We start from the raw sequence: 15,842 nt of genomic DNA on the forward strand, positions 1-15,842 counted from the left end.
CATATTGTATACTGTATATTATGTACTGCATATTTATGTGTAAGGAAAAGTTATATTCCTTATTCGAATAAACGGCTTTAGTGTTAAGCAACCTTAATTTCGTGGGTTTGTGCATTCCTTGCATTTAGCACGCATTTCAAAAATGATTAAAAATCTAGAAGCCGCCACAAAATGTGCCAAACAACTCATTATAGACGACGAAATAACTGTGAATGGAGTTAATTGACTTTTAAATTACTTAAGCTGTCTGTTTTTTACAGAACATCCGAAAATGCAACATCTGCTATGTAAATCGTGTCGTTAGATGTTCCAATGATACAGCTTTCGAATCAAGTTTCTTCGAGTTGCGGAAAATACTTTCTGACGTTTCAGCACCAGCGCCGGTGAACAGCTCCCGCTATGCAGGAACACCCGCCGCCTGCTTTCACCAGCTGAGAAACTTCACTTCAAAAATAAAAGAAATATGCGAGATGAATTATTGATCAAGGGCACACAACCACACATACATTGGGAATCATTTTCGGTAAGATTAATATCATTGCGGCCTTAGCATACTTATATGCACCATAGAAACGACTGTATACTGTAATTAATATATTGCAAATAATTAAGAACGACAAACACTACATACGTCAGACAAGGCAAACATATCTCTTGTCATAATTTTAGAGGAAAACTACTCATACAGTAGCGTTCGGCAACAGACTGTGGCCAACACGCAGTCTCATTAATTATAAAAACCCCTATTGCGAATTGCACACTTTGAGCTAATCATCCAGAGAGAGAGAGAGAGAGAGAGAGAGAGTTGTGTACTAGTGCCTTTTTCTCTCATATGGTTAGGAAATTTTACATCACCTGCTGAGCTGTGATGAGCACCACTGATCTGTTTTCACTTTCTACAGTACTGAATTATCATTTTGAATAAGGCTGATGACGTGATGACATTCGATGTCTCTAATACAGACGATTTGAGAAATACAGAATTTAAATATCGAGGATAGATCTTTTCAGTCCAGTGGTTTAAATATATTACTGTTATCTTAGCCACAACAATGAAACGTAATATCTCCACAGGGTCACATCTAACTGTTTCTGCTACACACCGTATCTTGCAGAAGGCATGATAGTAACAGAGCGGTACAGGAGAAGTATATTTAGTTCAGCTCACCCCCACACACCTAACATTGTGTACACCTACGAATAACGCAAACACGCGTGATAAAAAGTCTTGTTCTAGCACATATGGCGGGCAAGTGATTTCACTTTTCTTAGATGACGAAAATAGATTATCTTGTACCTTCTAATGAAGTTCCACTTTCCATCTTCAGTGCAATCTGTTACTTTCATCTACAAACACAGCCCAACGTGGACTGAATAAATAGGGGACATTCGCTGACACGCCTCGTCACCCCTGCAGCGTTCTGCTATAAATTAGAACAACGTGTTATTTTGATTACATTTGAGTTGACTCGGATTAAGCTTTTATAAAACGTGCTGCGGTGTTCAGCTGGTTGCACTAGACAGCCGGGGGCACCGTGCCATGATGAAATGATAATAATGCCCAAGCACTGCCAATAGACATGTACACACATAACAAAATATAATCATGAGGGGATGGTTCTCTGAGTTTCAAATACAGGTAGAAGGCATAGTTATGGTCATTATTGTGCTAGCCTTCACTCATTAGAAGCACTGTTTGTTGTGAAATACCCACCTCAATACAACTCCTTTTTGGAGTCTGTATCTGCCTCATTGTTAACGTAGTTTGACTTATCCCTTTATATCAGTGAATTCAGTTTCATGCAGGTGGCATTGGATAAACTGTGCATTATATAAGGGCTTGTCATACGCTGTTCAGTGGGTGTAAATTCTAACCAGAGCATCTGCATCCAAGACTACCACTCGAAATCAAACACTGTCACCTCTCAGTGACTACAGAAGAGTGTGATTCAGAGACTGCGCAGCAGCTCAAACACTAGCAGTGGCAAGCAGTATAGACCAGAACAGTGCAGGATCATGTTTCAGTAAGTAGCCACTATGTAGAATGCAATTGTCATGATAATCGGACTCTTTGATCCAGGTCATGGTTTAATCACGAGGCACCTGCTGGCAGAGTCTCTCAGTGATATTTAGTGTACTGAGCCCCAGAGGAGTTCTACTACAAGCCAGACATTACTACCTAGGAAATCACTATCAGCTGAACCAGCAAAGACATGAAGATTGTGTTGAGACATCTCTTTTAGAAGAGCCTGAATGACTTTCCAATTAATAAAACTATGTAACACAATTTTTGTTCCTGGGTACTAAGTGTTATTTCCTAATTGCTTATGCCTCAAAAGTATAGAAAATGGCTATTATTCCTCGCAAACTTTGCTTTTGTGACCAGGACAGTGATATTTCAAAATATCACTATTTCCAATGGGAAAATGGGAAAATGTGTGTCTTTTCGTTCACACAAAGTCAGAAAAAAACAACATATGAATCCAAATTAACGTGTATTTATACTAAAGTAATACAAAAGATGACTACAAAAGATTTAGAAGTGAGTAGTTTTTCGAGATTTACAATTATACTGTAAATACAGTACAGTGGTATCAGTCACAACTACTGACAGGTTTGGACAGCGGGATAATACCAATGCTAGCAAAAACATAATTAATATACACACACAAACATACATACATAAAACTGATCTTACAGAGTTCTGACTGCAGTAGTCGGGGAATTGAAACATCACTCACATTTCACAATAAACATGTGTTTAGAGGGCTTTCATTTTTTGGGGGGATTGCCATTGCTTGCATGATTAACACAAATTATCCAATTACATTAAAGATGTTTATCTGAAGTGGATTGCCACATTAGTCTCAGCCAGAAATCTAATGAATATTCATGCAGAGAATATTAAAAACGTCTTTGTTGCCTCATGAAGCGAGAAGGCCTGCAGCAGAAAAAAAAAAGTTAGATAATTATCTTAATTATTACGAGAAGCGTAGTTACGGCACACTTGCAAGGCTCTTGCCTCTCAGAGGGCAGTCTGCTGCTGCTGCCTTTTATTGTTCTTTCCACCATGGTCTCCACACCCAGGCCTGACTGTCAACGTTCCTGGAGAACACTCAACATTTAACTGGTACAATTAAACAATGAACCACTTGAAGAGCTGTATGAAGGTTCAAATGATTCAACTAAACAATTTAGGGGATCATTTCCCCATGTTCCTAAAGTGAAGATGCTTTGTCCCACCATGCAAGCGACCCTGAAAACTTTTAGCCACAAGCTCTCATTGATAGATGCAAAGTGGAATGAAAACATTATGGCCCGTATTTAGTCATTCTGACAATCGTGTAAAATTATTATGTTTATTTAGCAGACGCCTTTGTCCAAGGCGACTTACAGAGACTAGGGTGTGTGAACTATGCATCAGCTGCAGAGTCACTTACAAGATCTCACCCAAAAGATGGAGCACAAGGGGGTTAAATGACTTGCTCAAGGTCACGCAGGGAGTCGGTGAGTGAGCCGGGATTTGAACCAGGGACCTCCTGGTTACAAGCCCCCTTTTTTTTTTTTTAACCACTGGAGCGCACACAGCCTCCTAAATTCACACATGCCTTGACCAATTTAATATCCTTTGCTATTCTCTGCTTCATCCCTGTGACTGCTGAAATCTTTGTCTCCCAGTACAAGAACGTCCTCCTCATCTAGATTTCAAACTGTAGAAGTGACTTAGTATGGCACTTGATTCACTTTTTAGAAAGATAATTATTCCATGAGTGCTCTGCTGTGAAATTGTTGCATGACTGCTCATAATATAACACTGTCATAACATAATCAGTGATTATGGGTGTTTGCTGCAAAGTGATTCTAGACAGAATATGAGAAATATAATGCAATGGCACTCATTTCTTGTTCATATTAGCATCAATATTACTGAATACAGCAGTTTACACCAATCAGCCGTTCATTACACATGGCTTTTCTCAACCCAATTCAAAGATTATGCTATGAAGTAACTAACTAGATAGCATCACAGCACCATTTATTACTGAACAAGTGGCACCCTCAACAGATTTTCAAAGCAATTATAGCTTATTTTAGGATTACATACAGTACAGACCCCTGAACCTCTATATTAATTCAGACATTTAATAACGGTAATTAATGGTATGCAACCACCACCCACTCATAAAAGAAGTCTTCTTATACTTCCCTCTTGCTGGTTGAGCATCTGGGATCACCCAGAACCCTGACACCAAGACTTATTAACTGCATGCAAAGAGACGTACCCACACGACTGAAGAATGGTGTAACAATGCAACAAAGTCACAATGGAATAGCACAATCCGAACCAGAAATGGAATAACCCTAGCACTGCATCACTGTCACAATCCTCACATCGTATTGGACAGGTCTTTTTTAAATGACAAATGGGTGTAAGAATGTAAAACTAGGACAAAAACATTCAAAGTGAACTGCTCCCTCAACATAGTAGTAGAATAAAAACGGTTTTGCTGTCATGTCATTTGTCCTTGGGAAATATCTGGAGATTGCTAAAAATATGTTAAAATGCAGTAATTCAAAATAATAGAAGGTGCAATAAGGCATAGCCAAGCACAGCAAAATGTATCACAAAGCACAGGAAAGAATTGGGGGGTAAAAAGCATGTTAAATGATGATAAAGTGTGTGAAATTACCACTGTAAACATTCTTAACTGTGACAGGATGCAATCTGGGTGACAAAATGAGGGGCAGCAACCTCAGGAGCTCAACAGAACAATAAAATGCATGACTTGGTTTTATCCATTCGGCTAGCAATTACGTGCTGTCTTTTGGATTCCTTTTATTAAATTCAGGATGGGTAGCTTCTCCACTTCCCAAATGTACCATTTGACAGAATACATTTTTATATCATTATGTTGGTAACGATAAAATGTACAGGCAACTTTACACTTAGCTAGGAAACAACACTTACATTTTTTTTCCAAAGTCTCCACCTCAACGCATCAGACTAGAACGTGCAGTGGTGCAGACAGAATTCAGACTGATGTCTGGATGCGTCAGCAGAGAGAGCAACCTGTGACACCTACCTGGGCTCTGCATTTGCTCAGTTAAGAACTGCAGACAGCCTGTTACCAGGGAACTTGATCCTTTCCAGACAGAGAGTCTCAGTGGTAAAGCTGCAGCCTGTCACTTCTAGGCATTTAATATGACAAGGCGATAAAGCCGGTGATCTTGTATCCAAAAAAGGCAAGTAGAACAGTTTAGCACCATAGTAAAAAGGTCACAGCTACCACATTTAACAAGTCACTTTTGTTATTATAATTATTACTATTTATCAGCAAGTGAAATGGCTCTGTCACAATCAATGGGGATGCAATGACTAATAGTTAAGACATTTTAGGTATGACAGTAAGCATGATGGTGTAACGTTGGAGTTAACTCCATGTTTCAGGACTGCAACCAAGACAAACAAGTTGGGCTCAATATCAGAACCACTCAAAATTGCAAATCAGTTTTATTTATTTATTTTTTTCTTCAAATGACATTCATAGCTATATAGGATGTATTAGAATCTACAAAAACACAAAAATAGTAGAACCACTGCAGGAATATAGGAGCGTGACAAACACACACACACAGTACAGAATGAAATGCAATCTTTAATTTCACACATCACTGCTTTTCACCTATACACTCTAACAGACTCTCTGTCTTTATTAACAAAGATTATTTATATATATATATATATATATATATATATATATATATATATATATATATATATATATATATACATACACATACATATACACACACACATATCTAAAATAAGTAATTTACATCCACAAACAAAACAAAAAATGTTGTTAAGAAGGTATGTAAAAGACACATCCTTAAACAAGGGTCTGAATTACTTTTTTTTTTTTTTTTTTTTAAAGCGCCGCTTGGAATGCCATTCAAGAACATGTCTCTACAGACATTAGCATCAACATCCTGCTTCCATACAGGTCAAGAAGTACAGTAAAACCATGACAACAAAAAAAGGTTTGCCTGGAACTTAGTCTTAAACCGTTACAAGGTACCAGTGAATTACAACATTTCCTCCATTGATCTAGATGTTCAGAACACTTGTTTCACAGTTAAGTATGATAGGTTAGAAGTTTTCTAGTAAGTCAAGAATGGTCTTTTTCTCGTTTCCTTTAAATTCTTCACTCTTGCCATCTCCTAGGTTTTCCGCAAACTCTGCAAAATATGAATCATACATATTACAAATTCTGAACAGTAACAATACACTGTGATCCAGAGCTGGTTAAAAAGCAGTGATGGGTTGCTTTGGTTGGTGCATTGCGCCATAAATGTTAAATCTTGCTAGGGCATCAATGGCACTGTACAAATATAGCCATGTTACTATGTATGCCCCTAACGGTTCTATGGGTCAAATATACAGATCCTTTCCCTGGAAAGAGGAAGCAAGGAGAAAGACCAAACAATGATCTGCCTATGAAGACCATAGCTAGTCAGAGACGAGATTTAGATATTTTATTGGCTGCTACCTTAGCTAGGCACATGTTCTGCACAATAGGCTAAACATCTACTTCATCAACGAAACAATGACTTAACCAACCGTATTACTATGAAAATATTTTTCTGAAATATTCTCTATATTATGTTTCAGTCTGGCAGCTCTTGATGTAAGGTCACATACATGATAGAAATGGTTTCCTTAAGGAAGCTTTTCAAATGAATTTCTTCTAGTACTAATGCTTTAGCACGCTTATCACTTACAAAGCATGCATCTGTAGTATTTTAAAGTCACACTCTCTCATCCTTTAAGATTTGAAACACATGCCATCATATTGTTTTGAAGGATACAGGTTTGATTAAACACATGCAGTGAAAAAAATTAACTTGTAAATTAAGCTGTTTTTCATTTTCACCCCTTGTGGCCCAAGCCTGCTTTAAACTGGTCCCAATACAACACACACCATTTAAGTGCTTGCACAGTACAGTCATGTCCAATTAAACCTGCAGAAGTCTCCTTGCTACTCTGGCAGCTCATACATATTAAAAAGGGCAGCTCTCCAAGACTATGTCAAAAGGAAGCAACATAAGCTTTGTTGTTATGGAAAATAAAAACCTCAGCAACCTTCAATGTCAGAAATAGTCATACAGCACAGGCTTTGGTGCATTTTAAAATCCTTTGGTAACGAAGCATTTAATCCTACTAGGCTTTCCATATACTGAGATTTGCACTATTTAAACCTCAATGCGTAATACGTCCACAGGTTGCAATCCCTCAGGATGACTGGCAACATCTAACAATGCTGTCTTTACTAGAGAAAAACAATAAAGCGAAGCAGCACAGACACACACTTCACTCAAGCTGCAGAAGCATTTAAAGTGAAAATATATTGAAACGTTTTCAGCACCAGAAAAACTAGCTATGAAGGCTGGCTGGGGAGGTGGGGTTAGCATCCAGAAAAAGCATTTCCACATAAATTAACAATGTCAGACATGCATAGTTTCAGAGGGCCATGGAACTGTAAATTCAACTGCAATTTATACGGTGTGTCGCATTACCAGCTGTATAGTAAATACAATCTGGTTATTGGCTCCGAACCTGTTAGAAACACAAGTTTAAGAGAGTTTAAAAGGGTTGAGAAACTGGGTGTGAAATTGTCATGGAAAATAAAATAAAAAAAATATCAGCAACCCCAATGTGGAAGTGTTCATACAGCACACAGCTTCAGTTTCGTCACTGTCTTGTGAGCAAATGTGTTAGAACAACAAGTCATGGGTTTGTGTAGTTTTACAAGGTGCTATAATGCTGTAAAACAAGCACTGAGGATTTATATTTGATTTACAGTGATCACTTTATAATGTTATAGGGATAATACATATCTGGACCAAATGCCCTCACTGTGTTTAGTGTTTCTGAAGAGGATGCTGACAAAGCATTTTTTCTGTCCCCATAAGGGCATAACTGGGATGTAATTTGTAGAAACAAATATGCCATTTTATTGTACTCTTATATACAGGATACACACAAACACAATCCAAGATTCCCCTATTTTGGCAGTGGCGGTGAGAAATTATTTGATGTCACAGCAGGGGTACCTAGGAATTTCAGGTTACCAGAGAAACGGAAAACACTTTGATTTCAAGCAGCCTTTCCTTGGGGTACACCTCCCCAGTGTCTGGCCAAGACATGTGGAGGAGGCAGTAATAAAAAAACAGGGCTTGATTAGCATTCAAGTCTACACTTAATTAACCTACAATCTATTTCCTTGCAGTAGCATCTTAAGCACGTTGTTCCATTCCTTGTAGGATTTGTCTATTGTCTTGTTTTCGGGCAGACTGCCATACAAACATGGGTAGCAAAAGAAAATGGACAAAAGGAGCGAGTGAGACAATCTACACGACAGAATATGTGCACAATGGAGATGGGTGCTAAATAACAGCAGGACCAAAGACATAAGAAGAAGAAAGTTTCAGACGCCCTTTGCGGTCCTACGTCATTTCAGGTCCGATATTAAAATTGTTCCTTCTGGTCCGGTGTCAGACCCTGTCCGACATCATCAAAAAGGCGTCAATCACAGGTCCCTAGTTGGTTTTTCTCCGGAAAAAGCATAGAAAAGCTTTCAATGGCCGAGAGAAGCCGGAAAAAATAATGGAGGTGGAACTGAGCAACACGCATAGTCCCTTCACCACAGACAAGATAGATGCTTCCACATCCAGCGCTCAAAGAAAATTGCGGATATTTGCAAAGCTTTTTGAGATGTTATAGTAATAAAATAATGACTTGGATAGCATTATTGAGGAGTTTGGTGATCAGTATGCATGACTATGAAGAGCTGTGATAAATACAGCGAACAAGGGGTGGGGCAGGGCTGGAGATGCAGTACTGAGTGCGCTGAATAAATGGACCTTCCCTGGCATAACTGGAATCCAGAGACATTCTACGTTCTCAAATGAAATTAACATTGCTCCATATTGTTCAGCGTTTACCTCAACATAAATTGAACCAGGTCCTTAGTCAAAGAATTACTGTATTACAGTTTAACTCCATAAATATGTATGGGTTTTGCTTTTAAACACTAAAACACAGCAGAAGTATGAAAACACAGAATATATATATATAAAAAAAGGACTGCAATTTTATCCAAAACAGGCAACAGCTAAATGCTGGCTCTGCTTTATGTTTTTCAGCAGATGGGTTTTTATTACACTGTTTTGTTTTCATCAGTGCCAACGAACTGGCACAGATCCCTTGTTTATATTAATGTGGCTTTTTGAAAAACAAGTGGCTGGGTAAGGTGCCAAGCTGTAAAACACTGTGATGGTACAAGACTGTTTTCAAAAAGCCACCTCCAGTGCCAGTCTTGGGCAATAGCTTTTTGGCATTTTGTTCATCATCACTGACAAGCTGGCCCAACAAAGGATTAAAGCCCCCTTTAGAATTTAGACAATTTATGTTAAAGTTCATTTTAGAACTCCTCAGACTGCGTATTGAAAGTTCTGAATGTGATCTATCTTACCTACCTGTTTGATGAAAGTCACTACTCGAGTACTACCTTTCGCTTAAAAAAAAAAAAATAATAAAAAATAAATCAAAGACTTACCCCTCAAGACGTGTCGCACAACTTTGACTGAGCCGCCTCGCAAGTTCAGAATCTGGTGCACTCTCTGTTGAAGCTAAAATACAAAATACATAAAATAACATTCATGCGACCAAGGCTTCCCATGTCTGTTTGATCTTTTCTTTACAACACCCAAAACAGACACAATCTTTATTCCAGGCTCTCCACTTTGTAACCTTGAAGTGTTCAGTAAAATTTAAACAAATGCTCAATTGGCACGTTGTCCTCATTTCCAACTATTTTTCATTCTGTGTCAAAGCTTTCTTCTGAGGACACTGTTCTGCATATCATTTGGTGATGAAAGGCTTACTGCGCTCGGTGTCACTTGCCTGTGACCAAGCTTAATGAAAACTAAGTAGCCGGCTGGAGGAGAATTAATCACTATTGCTCGAGTCAGAAGAGTGACAAACTCAGTAAGAGAGAAGTGCATGGCTGTAACAGGTTTCCACAGATCTGAGGGAGCAGCTGGCTGCTTTCTCTAATTACCTGGGGAATGCCGGCACTGCTAATCTCCACCATGATGTAGCAGAGCAGCTGAAGGACAAAGAGCCCAGCATCCAAGTGACGCAGATAGAATTCTTCTTCCATGGAGTCTTCAATAATCTCGCCTCGGCGCACCATATCCTAGGGAACAAAAAAAAAAAAAAAACACCCAAGCAATTCATTACTTTCTGCTGTAGTTTACCAATCCATCAATCCAACCACCCAGTAGTAAATCCAATTTTATATTGATCAATCTATGTAACCATTTATTATTACATGAATTCATGCATGTAGAGCTCTATTCACCTACATATGCATCCATTGCATATGTTATCTATTTACTCATCCATCTGTGAGTTGCTTAATCCATTCGTACATCTTTACTGCCATTTCCCTAGCCAGTGACAATTTGAATTACTAAAAAATACAGGGTTATACATATTTTTTAATAAAGATGATTTAAGCAAAACCTCGAAGTTTAAAACAACAAACATCCTTACCTCATTATTAATGCTGCAGTCCAGACTTGACACAAGTGTATCGTTTTTATTTTGCACTATTTTGTTCCACCAGTTTCAATGAGTTATGCAAGAAAGTGTTAAACATGCTGCCTGTATAAGCATTTATCTTCCCATTTAATCTAGAATAGTAATACAAAGAAAACAAACAAGCTAGCAAAAAAAAAAAAGCAATACTGGATTTTCAATGACAGGGACTGGAATGTGCAAATGCAACGAAAGGGCAGAACATTGTTGATAGAGACATCTTAATTGGCGAAATGTTTATGATGTCAACACCTTTCATTTCAGAACTACTCACTGTTATTCATACCCAACAGACAAGAAACAATTTGACAGCTGCTTTATTTATTTGGTTCCATAGCCATCTAGCCAGTTGTCTGTTGTTCTTCAGACTGGACACAGAGTTTAAAAAAATACAGGACATGAAGTAACATTATTCCCATTTGAGGTTAGTCTTAGCAGGCTCTGCTCCGGGATTTCAGCACTCCGGTTTGGCTGATTTTCAGCTGAAAGACCTGGCACTTTGGCACCCTGTCACTATTCAACAAGCATCACAGCAGTTTTCAGTGTTGGCAGATTTCAGCTAGAAGGACACTTCCTTTTATTGTGCAGCTGTCCCACAAGATATACGACAGTTGGCATTTTTGCAAAAAATTAATTGCTCTTATTGAAATAGCTTCTCCCTTTCGGTCATAAGCTTTCAGACGGAAATTGGCAAGGCCTTGTTGCAATGGTATTCTGCAAAATGAACATGCAACAGAGTAGTGTAGAGGCAGAAGGACATGGGGGGGAGTTTATGCACATGACAGTATATGAAGGGGTAAATTAATAATTTTAAAAAACAAAATTCTCCTTCCACATCAGGGGGGCACATAACACCCTGGACAACAGTAACCCTATCCCATTTTTGTGAAACGTTCCGCACACGTTGCTTATACGCACGCACGCACACCTTATTTACAGTTGTATTTGAATACTGCAAAAAATGTTTTTTTGTGAACAAAAATGTGAAACATTAATGACAGACACAGATACTGCATTGTTTAAAGCACCTCTGGTTAGACTTACTTTTTCTTCATCTTAATCATTTTTAAAATGCATTGCTTGCAGCTGTATTTTAGAAAGGGGTGCTTATTTTGTGGTGGCTCTTAAAGCACAGGAGGTCAATTAACACATGCTCTTCCAGGATATCTGGTTTGCCTGATACCAGATAAGATGCATGGGGACTCATGTTATGGTGTTTGTGCCTACTTGCTGTGATATTAAATTAGCAGCAATGTAGGAGGCTACTGTGGATCTCGCCTCCCACCCACACATCAGAGAAAATAAATCCAGGCTGACGCACCGTGGATTAAATCCCCTGCCTTATTTTATCAGCTCTCTCCTTGTGCTTGGCACTTTGTGTTTACAAGGCCTGTCACATCAGCTTATTTGTGAGGGACCCGCACTTCCAGAAGCGAGAAAAAAAAAGCAAAACAGAATAAACCCATGCAAGTGATATTCCTTGAAGTAATGTAAAAATGCTGAGATAGACCGAGGGAGGCATTTACGATTATGACTGGAGCCATTAGAATACTAAACTGTAAGCAGAAAACGGGAATCTACTTTCAAAGCCTGGAAATATCAATTTCTCCTTTTTGGGACAAGTCAAGAGAACATGTCTATGCCTTACTATACACTCTGTAGTGTGTGAATGGAAAAACACACCATGCCATATTGGGGCTAGGAGGAGCATGGGCTTTTCATCTTAGAATATTCTTTCAAAATGTTCCAATATTCTTTCATTTTGAATTAGCTGGGAAACAGAAGTACAATGAATACCATATTACAGTTAAAAATAAAAAAAACACAAGAAACAAAAACAGACTATGATATTATTGTAATACTACTACTAGGTATATTTTATTCCAGTTAAATGCATCTTAGCTTTTCTTCTGCACATATGCAACATTTGTAGAGTTTGCCTATTGCTGGTTATGTAAAACAATCCAACTGAGAGGTTCTCCTTTTGGGGGCGTTTCATTATTTCTGAATGAAAACCAGGAATCTTCTATACTTGATAAACATTTAAAAAAGATAGACACAAAAACTAAAAAAAAAAAAAAAAATCACTTTTAAATAAATAATCAATACAATTTATTCAACCTATGCTACTATTCTGTTTGTTATTTTGTTTTTATACAGTACATAGAATGTTGGTTCCAGTTATAAACATTTTTGCTGCGAGTTTGACCTTCAATATAACAATGGATTATTAGGAGGCACTGCTCAGTTAATTCCTCCATCTATCTTGAATTACAAGTGTAGCAGGGAACAGCATTTGAACACACAACAAAATCCATATTTTATAAAATCACATCAGTCACAATAAAGCCTCAACCAGCATTTAAAGAAACATCACCTTCGTTTTAAAACAGCCAGTCCACACCCCTGCATTCATATTTTTCATATAAAAGCTTGTGGTACCAGCCCCTGTTGTAAATGTACAACACATATTCTGCTTGCTACCCAAGCCCTTGGAGGTTGAGGCTCTCCTCGCTTATATAGAGAATCAGGGAATTAGCAACGAAATACGAAGTCAGCGTGCCAGGTTCACTTCGGAGCGAACTGGCAATGATGACCAACGTGTCATCTCTACCCGACAGCAGATAGCATGTCTTTCACTATTGCAGCAGCACAGCACAGTGTAGTATACGGTTTCAGTACTATTCCTAAGGACACAGAAAGCTACCAAGATTGTAAACAGTACTGTGGCAATATCACTTTCTTTTTTTTATTTATTTTTTTTTTTTTTTACCAGAACATAACAAATTTTACATCTCAAAGTAATTAACACTGTTTTTACTGCCGTTCCATAAAACCTGTGCGCTATAATTACTTCTCCCAATGTTTGCATTCAAAATGTTTCAACACCGTCAAAGTGGCAGTGCTATGACAACACTATTAGGAGCACAGATGTTCAAGCTTCTGGCAGTAGTTACTCAGAGCCCGCAGACCTGCAGAAATCTTTATTAACCTGACAGAGCTGTGGCAGTAATTAATTGCCATTGGTGCTAATCAATTACACGCAATCTCAGCATTCTTCCTTTAGAGCTGCTATTTCTTTTCCTCTGCAACTGGCTACAAAGCTTGGGCTATTTTGCTACCATATTATTGGTTTCCTGCTAAAACAGCCTTGATGACAACCTTCCAGATTTAACACCTGTCATGTATTTCTACTGTTTTTCATAAACCACCCTGTTATTTTGTGGGTTGTGCAAACTGCTGTTATACCAAAATGTTATTGCTGCTTATAAAATGATTTTGCACCACATATTTATCTAGAAACATATTCACAGGGAGATATTTTTACACAAAACAGTTTTAGACATTTTAATTATATTATTATAAAGTTGGATTACTTAGTGTTGAAAGGGTTAAATAAATATTTAATTTTTTATTGGAGTTTTCACTAAGGGAGCTCAACTATAATCCCTTTAATATTCTTATGCCACTAGTGTACACCTGAAGAATCACATACGATCAAGCTGAATTATAAACTCCAGACACTGCTCTCTTAATATTTAATTAAAACATTCACAAGGAAAGTTTACTTTTTACTGGACCTCAAAGTTTAAATTAATTCAGTGTTTCTTTCCTTCAGTGGAAGTACAGAGTGCAGTCTCAGGGGTCTGAGAATTAAGAACCAAAATAGATTTTTTGTGTCTGTGCGTGACCAAAAACTTTAACACTGCAGCTGCAATCCAATCCTACCCCGAAACCAGACTCCTGTTTCTTCAGTTCTATTCTTAGAGGGAATAAAACACTTACTTTTGAGGCCACAGTGGCAAGGTACAATAATAAAAAGTACAGTAGACTGGCTTACCCTAGCACCTTCAGTATATACTTTATCACCAGCAGCCTACATAGTTTTAATTATCTCTTCATTCCTTTTTGTGAGAGCTGCATATACCACCTATATATATATATATATCCCTAGGAGGATCAATGGCCTAGCATTACCACCCCTGCTCACGTATCTGGGTGGTGTTCCTTCAGAAAGCAACCCAATATATCGGACACAGATCTCATAAGCTACATTGCAAATCCAATCGCATTACTTTTTTGCTGGATAGACATGTATCTCTACCCCCCCCCCCCCCCCCCCCATATGTGGGACTATGCAGTATCTGTTCACCTATATCCAGGGCTTAAGACTCTTTCTGTTCTGCTGTAAGGCGAATATAAGCTCTCTAAATCCTTGTTTGCCTGGAAGCAATTTAATTACATGATTATTGCTCTCTTTTGGCAGAAGGCTGAATTTTCATTCATTATTTTAAGTCATCTAAAAACAAAACTTGGTTACTGTCTCAGGATTGTGAAGGTCAACAGACAGCTACATAAGTCAATGTCTCTGTGGCAATAAAACAGTTTGTAAAAAAGCTGCTGGGAAAAGCATAGCTATGCCATTAATTGATCCCTGCAGCTTTGCACGTTATTGCAAAGTATTTTTACTCAACTTAGTTTGAATTTTAATATCTCTTGTTTTTATTATAAAACTAAGCTATGTGGCCAACTGATATCAGGCAAACTGTTGTTAATATTCTTGGGTGATTTGTATTCAAATATATTCTACAATCCAATCCTTACACGCTAAATATGTTTGCATCCCTGACAGACTATAGTCTCTTTTTTAAAAACATTAAAAAAATTAGCAAGTCGTGTCAGAAGTGCAGTACCCCAAGCAAACAATTTTCACTGAATGCACAACGACTGTGTTCTGCAAAGGGCATTGAAAGGATTGTTACCACCTTGAACGTTGCACCAGTTATGCCAGTCACCATTACAGAAACCCATTAAGGAAGGGGTGAAATGAAGAACTAATGTCTCACCTCAGCCTTTTGCATCACTGGTGTAATAAATTACAAAGTACTGCTCATTAAAATCTTTTGCATGTATTTGAAGATGGGACACATCAATTTAGCTTGTAAAATATAAGCAGAGGGCTGGTTGGTCCTTGGTAAACTATTGTGGCTATACCATGTTGGCCTGGCCATGTCTTATACACAATACATTCAGTTTTGTGCAATTTTTCACATTTAAGTCAAAATCCAATAGCCCCTAACAATATGCCTTGGATAATCCAATTGTAGCTTCGCAAAACCCTTTTTGGGGAAACCTGCCCATCAGAGATTTGTGGTCTCAGCTCCACCAAAATAAA

The 15,842-nt window shown here is 38.1% G+C and overlaps 1 protein-coding gene across 1 annotated transcript in view; it reads right to left on the reverse strand.

The window, feature by feature from the left end:
• Nucleotides 1–5,815: 5,815 nt before the first annotated feature.
• The window catches only part of LOC121298498 (beta-catenin-like protein 1), a 30,801-nt gene continuing 20,774 nt past the window's right edge, over nucleotides 5,816–15,842 (reverse strand). Inside the window, 3 exon segments of the mRNA XM_041225642.1 lie at nucleotides 5,816–6,240; nucleotides 9,621–9,693; nucleotides 10,125–10,262. Coding sequence (XP_041081576.1) covers nucleotides 6,152–6,240; nucleotides 9,621–9,693; nucleotides 10,125–10,262 — 300 coding nt within the window. The 3' untranslated portion in view covers nucleotides 5,816–6,151.

The sequence above is a fragment of the Polyodon spathula genome, chromosome 23 (genome assembly GCF_017654505.1).
Source record: "Polyodon spathula isolate WHYD16114869_AA chromosome 23, ASM1765450v1, whole genome shotgun sequence".
NCBI lineage: Eukaryota > Metazoa > Chordata > Actinopteri > Acipenseriformes > Polyodontidae > Polyodon > Polyodon spathula.